General features: G+C 36.4%; 1 protein-coding gene across 1 annotated transcript; it reads left to right on the plus strand.

Annotated features, from left to right (window-relative positions):
• The first annotated feature begins 98 nt into the window (after positions 1-98).
• Positions 99-13,754, plus strand: LOC134805341 (mitochondrial chaperone BCS1). Its single transcript, XM_063778672.1, has 7 exons — positions 99-530; positions 819-958; positions 4,386-4,598; positions 4,991-5,129; positions 5,441-5,635; positions 6,385-6,528; positions 6,839-13,754. The coding sequence occupies exons 1-7, from the start codon at positions 208-210 to the stop codon at positions 6,957-6,959; spliced, it is 1,275 nt and encodes a 424-aa protein (XP_063634742.1). The 5' UTR covers positions 99-207; the 3' UTR covers positions 6,960-13,754.
• The last annotated feature ends 1,429 nt before the right edge of the window (positions 13,755-15,183 follow it).

The following is a 15,183-nucleotide window of genomic DNA, read 5'->3' on the forward strand; positions in this document are numbered from 1 at the left end:
GCGTAGGTATATATAGAGGAGTTATAAAGTAGTGTATTTGAACGCTCCTCTGTGACAGCTGACTGATCTGTCAATGTCGTCAGTGACACTAATGAAGATTCATTTATAACCTAGAAGCATCAAAGAAATACATCGTACTACACAAAAACTATTGCAATTATATTATTATAAAAAATATTAAATTGGTGTGAACAGTTCCTTTAAAACATGACGATTGTAGAATATGTGACTTCGCTAGCCCAAAACCCTTATTTCGGGGCGGGTTTCGGATTGTTCGGCGTTGGAGCGAGTGCTGCAATTTTACGGAAAGGATTTCAAACCTCTATGATATTATTTCGACGGCACTGCATGATCACACTTGAAGTGCCATGTAGAGACAAGTCTTACCAATGGTTACTACAGTGGATAACTCAGAAAGGCGCCAAACAGACGCAACATTTGAGTGTAGAAACTTCTTTCCTTCAGAAGGACACCGGACAAATCAAAACTAAATACGACTTTATTCCCAGTGTAGGTCAGCATTTTTTCAGGTAAATTTTATACAGAAGTAACGTTCACCCATGGTACTTAATTGTTGTCTGTAGAAAGCTATCAACTTGGAATGTAACTTTAAACCAGAAGTTCCCAGCCCAGTGGCTAAAATGCATATTAAAGAAAACAAATGCTATATTCAGTATTTGTCTTTCAAATCGTTCACAGTCAAAAGTTAACATGGACAAATGACAAAGCCAGAAATATCTCTTCAATATCTTGTTATATAATGATATTGTCATTGCCTTTAATTACTCCAACATTTATTACACTAAGCCTGATTGCAGATATCGTGGAGCCTGGATCAAAGTAGACCGCACCAGGGAACAACATACTCTGGATTTGCATATGGGGGTTCCATGGGAAACAGTCGTCTTGACATCCTTTGGTAGCAATAAGCAGCTATATTATGACATACTTGAAGAAGGTAAAACATAACAATCTTTGATAAAATATTCATACTTTAAGTCCATGATTTCTAATTATTTTCTATAATAAATATTGTTTTGTCATAATGAAAGAAAAAGAACTATAATGATGTATTTTAAAATGCATACTTTTCTAGGATGCAATTTTTTTTCTTTTTTCTGTTTTGGTCTGTGTTGAACTGCCATCAGTCGGTAACAACTATAATCAGTTTTACTGTATATAGGTATTAATTTTGGGTTTAGGAGACCATCGTCTCACTTAACCACTACTTTCATATTGCATGATGTGCTTCCTTTTAAGTCTTTGCACTGTTTCAGTCTTGTCCAGTAATTTTGAAGCCAGTGGATTAGGATGCCTTGCCAGGCGCTCAATGTAATTGTTAGTGAATTTTTTGATCTCTTCCTTTATGGTGGGCATATTGAGATAGTCGTGTACTTCATCGTTACGAGTGAACCAGGGTGCATTAGCAATCACACGAAGGATGGCGTTCTGTACTCTTTGAAGACACATTATGTTACTGTCGCTAGCAATTCCCCATAGTTGGATCCCATAGGTTCAGATGAGTTTAATGATTGCGTTGTATAGGAGTAATTTATTGTCCACTGAGAGGGTTGAGTTATGTCCCATTAGCCAGTAAAGATTTTTGTATTTTAGAATCATTTCGTTGCGTTTATGTTTTATTTGGGTTTTCCATGTAAGGCGCCTATCCAGATGAAAACCTAGATACTTGATACACTCGCAGTGTGGCAGGATATCATTTCCAAGTTTTACGGGAGGGCAATCTCCTCTTTTTAGACTAAAGGTGATATGGTTTGACTTATGAGCACTTGCTCTTACGCGCCATTTGGTTAACCAGCTATAAGTATTATCCAGCACAAGCTGTAGCTGCTTACTAGCTATTTCAGGTGATTTGTGACAGGAGAGGTAAGCTATATCATCTGCGTAGGTAGCAACGGTCACCTGCTCAGAAGTAGGCAAATCATAGGTAAATATGTTATAGAGAGTAGGACCAAGCACTGAGCCCTGTGGCACACCTGCTGTTATGTTATAAAAACTGGATCTCGCGTCACCATGCCTTACTTGGAATATTCTGTCAGATAGGTACGAAGCTAGGATGTGAAAGAGCGAGTGGGGCAGTTTTTCTTTTATCTTGCACAATAGTCCCTTGTGCCAGACACGATTGAAGGCTTGTTGCACGTCCAGGAACGCCGCAGAGCAGTATTGTTTGTGTTCGAAACAGTGACGTATTGCGTCATGAACCCGATGTACTTGTTCAGTTGTGGAATGTGACTTTCGAAATCCAAATTGGTGCGGTGGTATAACTTCACATTCATCCAAGTGAGACTTCAGCCGAACCAGAAATATTCTTTCCCACAACTTGGATAGCACAGGAGTCAGGCTAATAGGACGATATGACCCAGTTTCGTGCGCCGGCTTGCCAACTTTATGGATCATAATGATCTGCGAAACTTTCCACGACCCAGGAAAATGTCCTATTCTGAAGATCGCGTTGAATAGGCAGGCGAGGAAAGTGATGGTTTTCCTAGGCAGTTCTTTAAGAATCTTAGGTGTGATTAGATCATAGCCTGGTGCCTTTTTGGTGTTTTAAGTTACGGATCATCCTTGAAATCTCCCTCGGTGACGTTGGTCTTATAGGCAAGCATAGTTGTAAGTAGATCTTGGTTGAGTATTTTATCCACTTCACTTTCGTCGTTGAGACTTTCGTCACGGTTGGGCTGAAATACTTCTGACAAGTGTAATGCAAAGGCTTCTGCTTTTTCTTGATCAGTTCTTGCCCAGCAGCTACCAGTTTTTATAGGAGGACAGTGCGATTTTGATTTATCAACGGTTCTGAAGGCTTTCCACAGTGTGTTGATTTCTGCCATTTGGGGACATCATTTCTAATGTGTCTTTCATACTATTGTTAGAATATTCATGTAACAGGGTTTTAAGCTCCCTTGTAGCTCGATCGTAGCTAGTTTTATTGGCTGGATGATGTGACTGTTGCCATTTTCTCCTTAAGCGTCGCTTCTCTTCGAGTTTCTTTTTAATCTCTAGGTGAGGAGCACAGGTTTTATGTGAGACTGGTAGGTCGGGTGTGTTTTTCCAGGCAGCCACTTGAATTAAGTTAGTAATATTTACACACGCTTCCTCCACATCGTCACTAGATTTCAGTGGAACTTTCAAGTTAATAATTTCATCTAGATATGAACGAAAGCTATCCCAATCAGTTTTACAGTTGTGCAGGGACTCTGGTTTTTCGTAGGTGATCACGTTTGAACACAAATTGAGGATAACAGGGGTATGATCCGATGACCCATCCAGACAAGTTTCAATGCGTGTGTAAAGGTAACTTAGTCCTTTTTGCAATTTAATAGTTATTTGTTTTACAAGGGGGCAAAGTTGTTGTTTAACCGCTCGTGCTAATATTGATACCCGAGCAAGCGAAAGATTCCGAAAAATGGAATCTTGAGCGTTGCGAGGGTTTCAAAGCACGAGGGTTAAACAAAATTTGCCCCCGAGTGAAACACAAAATTTTTCACCACACCACCAACCCGAAGCAAATATTAAACGTAAAATATCAAACAAAATCAAACCAAATCAAATTCAAATGAATGTTATTAAATATTTATCATCCAAAATCATCATTTAAAAGTCAATTCTACCAGCAAACATAAGAAAACAACTCGAAATTTGCATTTGATTACTTTGCCTCTCATGTGAATTACTGATAGCAAAGTGCAAGTTTGCTATCCGTTTTTGAAGTGCAAAGTAAGCCTTTCCGAGCTGGTGTGGTGAAAAATATATTTTTTAATTCTTCTAAGTCTAGTTCCAATGTTTTTTTTACCCCACAATTCCACAACATCTAATTGTATCATGTGGCTAACCATTAACCATGTCAACTATGCATGATGCATGTTTAATAATTGCTAACAAAAACTCACAAATCATAGAGAAATCCCACACACACACACATAAGCACTTTTATGTTCTTATTCCGAAATTCAGTGAAAGAAACAATATTTATAATTAGAGTTTTTATTATGATTGAAGGAAGAGCTCTTAAGAAAGGTATTGTAACTTCGAAAAATGCTTGTCATATTTTTCATTTACTAAATTGCCATTCATTATTCTATACTTTTTAAAAATGCACTCTATAGCCTTTACTTTAGGTTAAGTGAAGATAGATTTGTGACCCTCCTAAAATTCCAACAGTTTTGTACAAAACACATTCGGTCAAATCAAACATTGGACAAAAATGTTGTGATAACCCTTAAAGTATACCTCTACATTTTTACGAAAACGCGCATGTTTAAGTAGGTATCTGAATTTTATTGAAATTGGTACCAAAAACCTTAAGTTTATCAAGAACATGGAACAAAGGAATTAAACAGTACTTACAGATTTAACTTTGTCATTTACAGCTCGGACAATGGCACTGAAGCAGCATGAAGGCATGACCATCATGTACACAGCAATGGGGGCCGAGTGGAGACCATTCGGGCACCCGCGCCGCAGGCGCCCTTTGCACAGTGTAGTCTTGCGCGCGGGCTTGACAGACAGAATCCTGGAGGATTGTCTGGACTTCATCAACCATCCACAGTGGTATACAGATAGAGGGATACCTTACAGAAGAGGTAACTATTGCAGTTAATTAGGATAAGAAGTTGTTAGTTCATATTATTGGCAATAGGCCCTCATTGCATAAATTAACTGATCCTAGCTGAAGTTACTGCCAATCTGCTAGAAATAAGTTTGTAAGTAAATAAGGATTTCCCTGTTGCTTCTACTACGGCTGTTTTTAGCTAGAGCTTAGCTATGCTATGGTTACAAAAAGTGACATATATGGCTTGTAAACTCAGCTTGACTAATTTGTATGTTGACAAAGCACAGATAAATTTTCGTAAGAAAACAGCCTAAAACAAATTGACGAAACAACCCACACGAAAAACAGAAGAATCCCATTTATTTTTAATCTTCTTCAATTTTATAATATTATTACGTTACTCTGTCTATTGCATATTTTCAGGTTACCTGCTGTATGGCCCACCTGGTTGTGGAAAGTCATCGTTCATTATGGCCTTAGCTGGAGAATTGGAGTATAACATCTGTGTACTTAATCTATCTGAGAGGGGCCTTACCGATGACAGACTAAACCATCTACTTAGGTAAGACTTCTTTCTGATCTGACATAATTAAATATAATAATTATAAGTGTGATGATGCTCTTATTTCTATAATATGATATGCTGATATTGTACTTGAGATTTTCTTCCTATGCAAGTATGCACTCACACCTAGATTAGCTCAACACTCTTTTACATGCGCGCCACAATGGAGGCATCGAATCTTTGTATGGACATCAACTTTTCTGACTCAGTCAGGATGAAATTAAATCTTATGTCAACATCAAAGACTAAGTACCACAAATTTTAAGTTTGTATGTACGAACTGGTTGCATCTATGATACAATTTGCAGCGTAGCGCCACAACAGTCGATAATCCTACTGGAAGACATCGACGCAGCCTTCGTGTCGCGCGAGGACACGCCCTCGCAGAAGGCGGCGTACGACGGCCTAAACCGCGTCACGTTCAGCGGGCTGCTCAACTGTCTGGATGGCGTTGCTTCCACGGAGGCTAGGATAGTCTTCATGACCACTAATTATTTGGAAAGGTATTAATAAAGGTCGTTATAACCGATAGTCGCAGACTTCAAGGTTTCGTCGTTATAAACGGTTTTGATTGTATTACTTGCAACCTTTAGTCCTATTTACGCTAGCTATACGATAAACAAGCAAACTTTGTGTATATGGGGTAAAGTACAGTAATTTGAACTTTAAAATACAGTTAGATCTATACTTATGGCCATATTTAGAAGAACGCAAAAAAGGTTTAGTTACTGGATTACAGCACTTAAAGTAATTTCAAAATTATTAATTAAACTTTTTTTTGCGTTCCTCTAAATTTGTCCATGAGTGTATTTTAGGTATTTGACGAACCGAATATTGATACCTCGAACCACGAGATTTCTACTTAAAAGTGGGATATTGCGCGTTGCGAGACACGAGCCGTTAAACAAACTTTGCTACCGGATGAAGCACAAAATTGTTCACCACCAACGCAAGGAAAATACTAAGTGTAAAACATTACAAATCAAACCAAACGAACGCTAATAAATATTTATAAATTGAAAATCATCGTTTTAAAAGTCAATTCTACCAGTAAACAAGAGGAAACAAGTCAAACTTTACCTTGCCACTCTTGCGGATAAAATGCAACTTTCTCATCACTCATTATAGAATAAAGAGCCTTTACAAGTTTACAGGCTGGTGTAGTGAAAAAAATATGTGGGTACATCTCGACCAGTGTCTATATGCGATTCTGCCGGTTCTTCATTGCATTGAAACTGAATTATCCTTTAAGGTTGGACCCTGCGCTAATTAGGCCCGGCAGGGTCGACATGAAAGAGTACGTGGGCTACTGCGACCAGCAACAAGTTGAACTCATGTTTTTGAGGTTTTACAAAGGAGATGGAGCTGCAGAGCATGCGAGGATTTTTGCCGAGAAGTAAGATATACGTATGATAAAGTAACATAGTAGAAAAATATTGTGGTAACCCGAACTAGAGTCCGTCATACAGAGTTTGCACTGATTTGAATAGAACAAAGTCGTATCATTTTTGTAGGCATATTTTCATAGAAATTTGACATTAATGAAGTCATTGTCACACTTTTTCATAGCAAATGTCATGCAGAGTTGGCTTGGTCCGCCACTGGCTACTCAAAAAAAGAAATTGAACTATATTATCTTTTAATGTCATCCGCAGTCAACCTTTTACGAAACATTCTAATAGTAATTGTATTCTTTATTCTTTCAGTGTAATGCAAAATAACAAGAAAGTCAGCCCTGCACAGATACAAGGCTACTTTATGTTCCACAAGCATTCGCCTCCGGCCGAAGTGGTCAAAGATTTCCAGTCGATTTGGACCCTTGGCTAAAATATACAGCTACCAACTTTATTATAAGTTCCAGAAGATCGCCAAAGCCGCTGTCAATCCACTGGTCTTATTGGAATCGATAGATTCCAGACAGGAGGTTTGCCATCGTTCTCCGAGTAGACCGCTCTTGATGAATCGAAAAACGCTATGTGCCCAATTTGTAATGCACGCGGTAGTCTCTTTTCAACCTCATGAGTTAGAAAGAGATTTTGGCATATATCAGGCACAGTTTATTAGCGTTTATCAAACTGATCGTAGATAGGCGTGGCTCACTCCGCGATTTCGTCACTTTGCTACAGGTAGCTAGAAGTACATCCGTTCCACACCAATTTTGGGGAAGCCATAAGCCGCGCGTGGCGCTGTCGCCACCTAGCGGCCATATCTGTGCTGATCGTAACAGACGCGTTTTGTTAGAGAGTGAGTCTTCTGTACCTAGTACTATTATTTATTATGTGCCGTAGATCACATTTAATAGAAAAACAAGTAAAGATGCGGCTTCGCGAACAGTTTGTTCAAACTAGGTGCACCAGGGGCAAGTAGGTACCTAAAGTGGCATTTCTCATGTATTTTCTATGATAAAGTATTTATATATGATGTTTCCAAGTAAATGGGCTTCTCTATGTAGCTATGTATGTATTATGGCGACTGTACATACATTCGACAAGTGATCTATTATTTATCTTGGTATAAAATTATATTTAAACGGTATTAGAATTTTGATTGTTTGAAGATTTACACCTTTACTTTAAATAAACTGTAGCTATATGTTTTAGAATTTTGAAGTGTGAATGTGAATGAAACAAATGATATACTAATGTAGTTGTAGTTTACTTGCTATTTCAGTCAGTCTCGGTACAAAAAGTACTGAGGTTGACTGAAGTAGCATGACAAATACGAACGTTTCCGAGAAAATACGATGGAAAACAATATGCACTACATCTGTACAAAGATTTAACTTCACACACAGTGGTGAAAACAGTATGAAGATAAAAAATCAAAACGAGGCTAATGGTGACCTCTCTCCTCGATTCAATAGCTGATTGATTGGCATTAAGACAGATGCTAATTGTGGGTTTATTTTAGGCATCAATCAGAAATAGATACTTAGTGATTTATGATTTGTTGACGTTATTCAAACAAATGTAATTTTTAAACAAATTGTATTTTTTTTATAAGAACAATTAACTTATATTACATATCCTTTTTAGGAAAATCACATAATAACCACAAACTTGTCTCATCCAATGATACAATATCATACAACATAATACTAAGATTGGCTTGATCTTAGGGGTTTTGTCTATGGTATATGTCATTGAACGAATGACCGAATACCAAAAAAAAAACAGACAGTGAATGAGGTAAATCTCACACTTTCTCTATAATTTATAGATTTGATTACCTTCTTCACAAAAGTAACAGAGAAGAATAAATAGCTAACATAGAAATCGTTGAATAACACTGCACATTTAAGCCAATGAACGATATCTCAAATCAAAGTTGGATGTAAACTTATACCATAAAATCTAACATCATTTGTTTATGAGATAGCGCTATTGGGTTTATGAGGGCAGAAAAATATGTAAAAAAATACCCAGAGCTTTAGAGACTGTACGTACGCGTCAATTAAATAAATTTTATTTTAGACCTGACAGATGGTTTTATTTAATACGTTTTATTATTATCATAAGTTCATAACCTTTAAATGCATAAATGGGTGATATGCTAAAAAAATACATAGACCAAAACAGCAACTAGAGTTAGACCACGGAAATTCTGCAGCGATTTTAATAGCCCACACATTGCAAGTGTTATTGCAAACGTTGAACTTCTATGAAATTATGACGTATAAATAACACTTGCACTGCGTGGGCTATCAAAATAGTCTTATTTTAATTTGTGTTACCGAGATTATTCAATTTTAATTTAAGTTACATGCATGTAAGCATGTTGACGTAAGCTGTAAATGTAGGCTTAAAACGCTTACTGTGTGGTGAATTGAGTGGTCGCCAAGATCGTCTAATTTTACAGCTCCTTACTTTTTTATGTTGGGCTGTCTAACAAACCGACGAATCTGGAATGAACAGTAGGATGCGTTTCGACCAGATATGTGCGAGGAATCGAGGATGCGATGCGAGGGATTTGTTTGTTAAGAACCAATACAATCACTTCATTTGTTTTCCTCGCTCAGCGAGCAATGATTCTATTGGTTCTTAAAAACACATGTTTTTCAACGCATCCTCGCAAGAAATAATTTGGGTGATGGTTAATGAAAACCCATGGTACCTAAATACGTGCTAGACCTCCATGAAAAGACATGCTCCGTAAGTTAAAGGATTAGTAAATTCCGGATCTTACTCAACCCGGAGATAGATATAATAAGCCGAACCACCATAATCCTATGTTGCCTGGTCTGCGTACTGGTCAAATTGACTATGTGTGTAACCAAGAAAGAGAAAACCCACTCTCGAATCGAATGGCCCCACCTCGTATCCATGTCATTTAAATAAATACATAGTTTTAGCGTGAGTCAGTTAATTCCTGAATTGAGCCCCATTTACTTAACATTATATCTTTTTGATACCTACGACACAGACATATTACATATACTAAGAACTGGTCACTTACGTACGTAAGATGAATAGAATAAAACATTATTTTATGTTATAAGTAATTAAAGTAAAATATATTAAGAACGGGTCACTCACGTATTTTAAGCCGAAAAACGCTCGACATGTTCACTTTCGGTACGGAGTAAAACTTATAACATAAAATAATGTTTTATTCTATTCTATTCATCTTTGATCGAAACGCACCCTTAAAACAGAATAGGTATCCGAGACAGTCACTGAGCTAACGCCGTAAAATTGTACACGCAATGAAAAGGGGTGCCCCTTAATACGCCTAACATTAATTGGCATAATATGAATTCGCATAACAGTTTTGGCATAACATAATTGTGCATAACATTGAACAGGCATAATATTAAAACCGGGCAAGTGCGAGTCGGACTCGCGCACGAAGGGTTCCGTATCATATTGCGAAAAAAAACGAAAAAAAAGCAAAAAAAAAAACGGTCACCCATCCAAGTACTGACCACTCCCGACGTTGCTTAACTTTGGTCAAAAATCACGTTTGTTGTATGGGAGCCCCATTTAAATCTTTATTTTATTCTGTTTTTAGTATTTGTTGTTATAGCGGCAACAGAAATACATCATCTGTGAAAATTTCAACTGTCTAGCTATCACGGTTCGTGAGATACAGCCTGGTGACAGACAGACGGACGGACGGACGGACGGACGGACGGACAGACGGACGGACGGACGGACAGCGAAGTCTTAGTAATAGGGTCCCGTTTTACCCTTTGGGTACGGAACCCTAAAAAGCATACCACTTATTGCGCATAATAATGAATCCGCATAATTTAAATATGCATAACATTATTAACTATAACTTTATTTGGCACAAAATGAATTAGCATAATTTAATAAAGCAAGAGAATTAGATGGATCAAGGCAAAACCAACTCGGTTAGGTCAGGTTCACAAGGCCAAGGCAGGATCGAGCGAAACGAAGCGAAGCTTTTGTAACAAATAATACATTATTAAGGCGTAGTAAGTTCGTGTTCTTCTTTTTAGAGCACCGTACAAAACTTTGTTAGAGCACCGTACAAAACTTTGTTCACGGTGCTCTTATGGGATCACTTCGGTCTTGCAAATCGGTTAAATGCGTTTTTCTCAAAGACCGTTTGATGTAGGTACCTAAAATTTGGAATAGTTATGGCAAGTACCATCGCTTACACAGTGAATAAGTCAAAACTGCTTATTTCTGATTTTAGGGGGTTAGAGGGGTAGGCTGAATTTTATTTTCAATTGTAAGAATCGTGTGAGGTACCATTAGAAAGCTTGCAAAAAATTGAGTCGATGGACTGATTTTGACTTCATTTTAGAGTGCAGTAGTTTCGATAAAAAATGCATTTAAAGTTGCAAGTTTTCATACAAAAATTTTCACCTCTGTCCTGGCGATTTTCGCGAAAACTATAGCTAACAGGCAGCTGACCAGTCAATATCCAACCAAAACAAGTATGAAGACGGCGGGAAAATTATCAGGTTAACTTTATCTTTATTAGTTTTTCAACTGCAGCCTGATCTTTGGTTGCTTAGGGCTAGCTAACTGATGCTTACACTGGTCATTCATATTAGGAAGTAGTTTTAGCGAGAAAGATCCTGACTTAAAACTTTGGCATTGAAATTTATGACTTATGTCTTTGATACAACTTACTTACTTTTGTGGGATATTTCATTTTTTTTCTGAATAGCCTACTATAAGTATGAGAGAGAAAAAGATCTACAAAATACAACCTTGTTATAATGCAAATAAGTTTAAATTTCGAACGGGCTTTCCAACCAATGGAATATCTCAATGTGCTCAGTAAGAATCATATTTATTATTGCAGTTTATCTGAAAAATTCAAATTAAGAATTCCGTTCTTCACTGTCGTTGTGTTTTTTTTTCACAACAGAGCACATAGAGTTGGTAAAGCGTATAGAGATAATAAAGTCATTTAATATTTATTAACAGCTATGGACTCATCTATAGATTTTACTGAGAGTATCTGATTCGTCGAAACAATATTCCTTTTCACTAACTACCATTACATTTATGTATTAATTGTATACAGTATGTATTAATTATTGTATACAGTATGTATATTTTTGAACGGATCGGCCAGAGCAGCAACCAGATCCCGTTCTGAATGAATGAATTAATGTTTCTTTATTCAGGCTATAGACCTGTTAGTTCTGTTAGTAGTAGTTCTGTTCTGTTCTGTTCTGTCACGAAAAAAGAATTTTGGAAGACCTAGATAGTATATGACAGTTATAATTCACAGTTTTTGGAAACAAATGTAAAGATGACGAAATATAAAGTAACTTTATATTTCGTCAACCTTACAGCCAGCGACAAAAATGTACTCGGTACTCATGAATCCCAGTTCTACTAAAATATTTTTTCTTTTAAAAACTGATTTACAATAAGTCCAAAATTGTGCGGTAAGGTAGGTTTATATTAAAATTATACGCAATTCTTCGTAGCAACACCGCCAAGTGGACGAAAACAGGTACTGGACGGCAAACTGACGCAATTACCCTACTTGTACTAAAACTTAGACATTTATTATTACTTATTTCTGTGACTTATATGAAACATGAGCAAATTGATTAATACTTTACGTTAATTACATTTTGTGTCAGAAACAAGTCTAAACGTCGAAAACCGAGAAATGCCGAATCCTCAACTTAATTGAAATATTATTCCTTTTTTAGTCGTGCCTGCCCAGTCTACAAGTTTAAAATACAACAATTGCAACAAAGATTATCATGAGGTTGTATGTATACCTAGTATTTTTGACGGATTTAGTTTTTCATGCTCGAAGTTGCTTGTCAACTCTCACGTATATTAAATTGTCAACTATTTTGGTGTTTGAAAGAATCAATAATATTGAAAATGTTCAGACAAGTGGAAGAATATACTTCAATATGTTATAGATGCTAGTAAGATGTAAAAACAACAGTTTAGCGGAATGTCAGTTTACGAAATGGTTTGTGTGTTAGTGCTGGAAAGCTGTAATTTGGTATGGATATATAAAATCAACCCGACAAGGTGATAAATAAAATCTCTAATCTCTAAAAAATATATCTAAGATAGAAGCTTCTTCACTACCTATATTACCTATACTAGCCCAGAGGCCTTTAATAACAGTCCAAACTCCAAGGTCCCAGAGCTCCCAGACATTACTTATTTCCTCGTGAATAAAATGTATGGGATAAATTAGTATTGGTATCCAAACTTTAAACCGCCTAGGGATGCGTGGTACGGTGCTCTGAACACCGTAGTCTTGACTTCGTGCTTGGCCAATTATTTTTTTAATAACTTTAGGATTTTTTAGGTTTTGGAAATAATTTTCGTATTTCGATTTATTTGTGCAAATTTTTTAAAAGTGCATTTTAGAGCTATTTTAGTGATTTTTTTATCGAACAATAGTCAAAAACTCAGGATTCGCATTGCTGAAGTCCTTAGAGAAAGGCCGCAAGATTGCTAATTACATTTTTGGCAACCGTATTGTGATATTTGTGATGTAAAAAAGCGCTACATTAAATTAAAGTTCGTTCTCTGGACCTACTGAACCTTAAAAGAGCCGCTCTGTCTACATTTGTATTAATTTGCCTTTTATATTTATACCATTTAATAATTATGCAAAGTAACTTTATGCTTATTATATTTATCCCAAGTCATCGTTATGACAATTTACGTTATGCGCATTAACATTATGCGTATTCAGTTATGCGGAATAATGTTATGCTATTTAGAAATTATGCGTAACATACGTTATGCCAATTTGAATTAGGAGTATTACGTTATGCGAATTATATAGACCCAATGAAAAGAAAAGGTTGCTGCTAGAGGTGGATGGATGGATGCGCTAATTCGATTTGCACTAAGCTGAATTATTTAATCCAGTAAATTTGTCGAATTTTGTAACCAGGCTCTTTTGAGTCAAATCCGGTAGTTCTGATTTTTTGCAGACTTATTTCCGTACACGGCGGGAAGAAGTTGATATCTCGCGGGAAAAAATTGAAGAAATTTGAACCTTATGTAAGTTTATTTTAAGTTCTAATTTCTTTACTAGAATATCTCGAGTTATCAACTTCTTCCCGCCGTGTACGGATTTATGATGTTGGCTCAATGAATAATCCAAGTTTGTGACCTCGAGCGCCGAACGCAACTTTGTCAAAAATCGAAATAACCGCGATAATTTCGGTTTTCTTTTAGATTTGGGCGATTATAACCCTAAAAGACAAATTTTTGATAGTACCTTCTCAGGGCGTTTTGAAAGTAGATTAAATTTGCCACAGTTTGCCACTAGAATTGTCTCTGTACATCTAATAGTCTCCGAGATAAATAATCCTTTCAAAATTTATGATTTTTCTTCGAACTTGTATTCGTAGGCTAAGTTAGTGCAGTGAGTATGCACTTTTGTCTCAGGCGATGCGGCGATGCGTACCCCCCAAAAAAGGTGGGGGAAAGTGTCGGCTCCCTAGATCTAATCTATGCTATAGTTGTTCTTCCTGCTCTTAAACTAGGGCAAGTTATATATAATTTTCATATAATTTAGGGACGAAAACATTATATTCAGACTTTTAAAACGCTAGTTTAAAATGTTAAAAAAAGTGTTTTTTTTACATTTTTAACTTTTGACTTTAGCCATAATTAGGTACATTTCTATGGAAATCGTCACTCAATCCGCTACATATTTTTACAAAAAAATGTATGACTGCCTGCTTTGAAGTGATACTTATAGAATAAGGAATCCTTAAATGATATGTAAATAATTTATAAGCGCAGGAAGACATTTAATATAGCATAGATTGGATCTGGGGTCCGACCCTTGCCCCTCCCTTTTTGGGGGGTAGGCACAGTACGATCTCGAGCTACCGGGCCAAATCAGCTTTGTTTGACCTTAGGAATAATCGTGGCAAGCTGCATCGCCTGAGACAAAAGTGCAATATACTCACTGCACTCACTTAGCCTACGAATAGAATTTCAAAAAATTATAAGGTTTTATCTCGGAAACTACTAGATCTACAGAGACAATTCTAGTCTCGTATTGTAGCAAATTTAGTCTACTTTAAAAACGTCTTGAGAAGGTACTATCAAAAACTAGTCCTTTAGGGTTGTACTTAATCGCCCAAACCAAAAAAAAATTGGAAATTTTCGCGGTTTTTTCGATTTTGACTTTTGACAAAGTTGCGTTCGGCGCTCGAGGTCTCAAACTTGGATTATTCATTGGGCAAACATCATAAACAAGTCTGCAAAAAATCAGAACTAGCGGATTTAACGCAAACGCTAAATGTATAAAATTACTGTATTAATTAGTGAACATCTGTATTACAACATGTAATGTATGTACCTACTCATATTGGTAATAACCCTGCATTTAAAGGTTAACAAAGGAATGTAAATCTTATAGGTACTTTAATATATGAAACCAAATGGGCTAAAACCGTCTGTCAAATTCCAACTCAATAACATAAATTGTTGTATATTTTCTCTTCATATTGGTCGAATGCCGAACATTATAAAAATAAAAATGTTTTCTTTTATGATATACATATAAGACTTAAGGTAACTTAATTTGAAACATAACATACATAATGTTTTTTTTT

The sequence above is a fragment of the Cydia splendana genome, chromosome Z (genome assembly GCF_910591565.1).
Source record: "Cydia splendana chromosome Z, ilCydSple1.2, whole genome shotgun sequence".
In the NCBI taxonomy this organism is placed as follows: Eukaryota; Metazoa; Arthropoda; class Insecta; order Lepidoptera; family Tortricidae; genus Cydia; species Cydia splendana.

Coding starts and splice junctions, on each gene's coding strand:
- LOC134805341 (XM_063778672.1), top strand. CDS start 208: ATGACGATTGTAGAATATGTGACTTCGCTAGCCCAAAACCCTTATTTC. Junction 531..818: donor GTAGGTCAGCATTTTTTCAG/GTAAATTTTATA, acceptor GCCTGATTGCAG/ATATCGTGGAGCCTGGATCA. Junction 4,599..4,990: donor AGGGATACCTTACAGAAGAG/GTAACTATTGCA, acceptor GCATATTTTCAG/GTTACCTGCTGTATGGCCCA.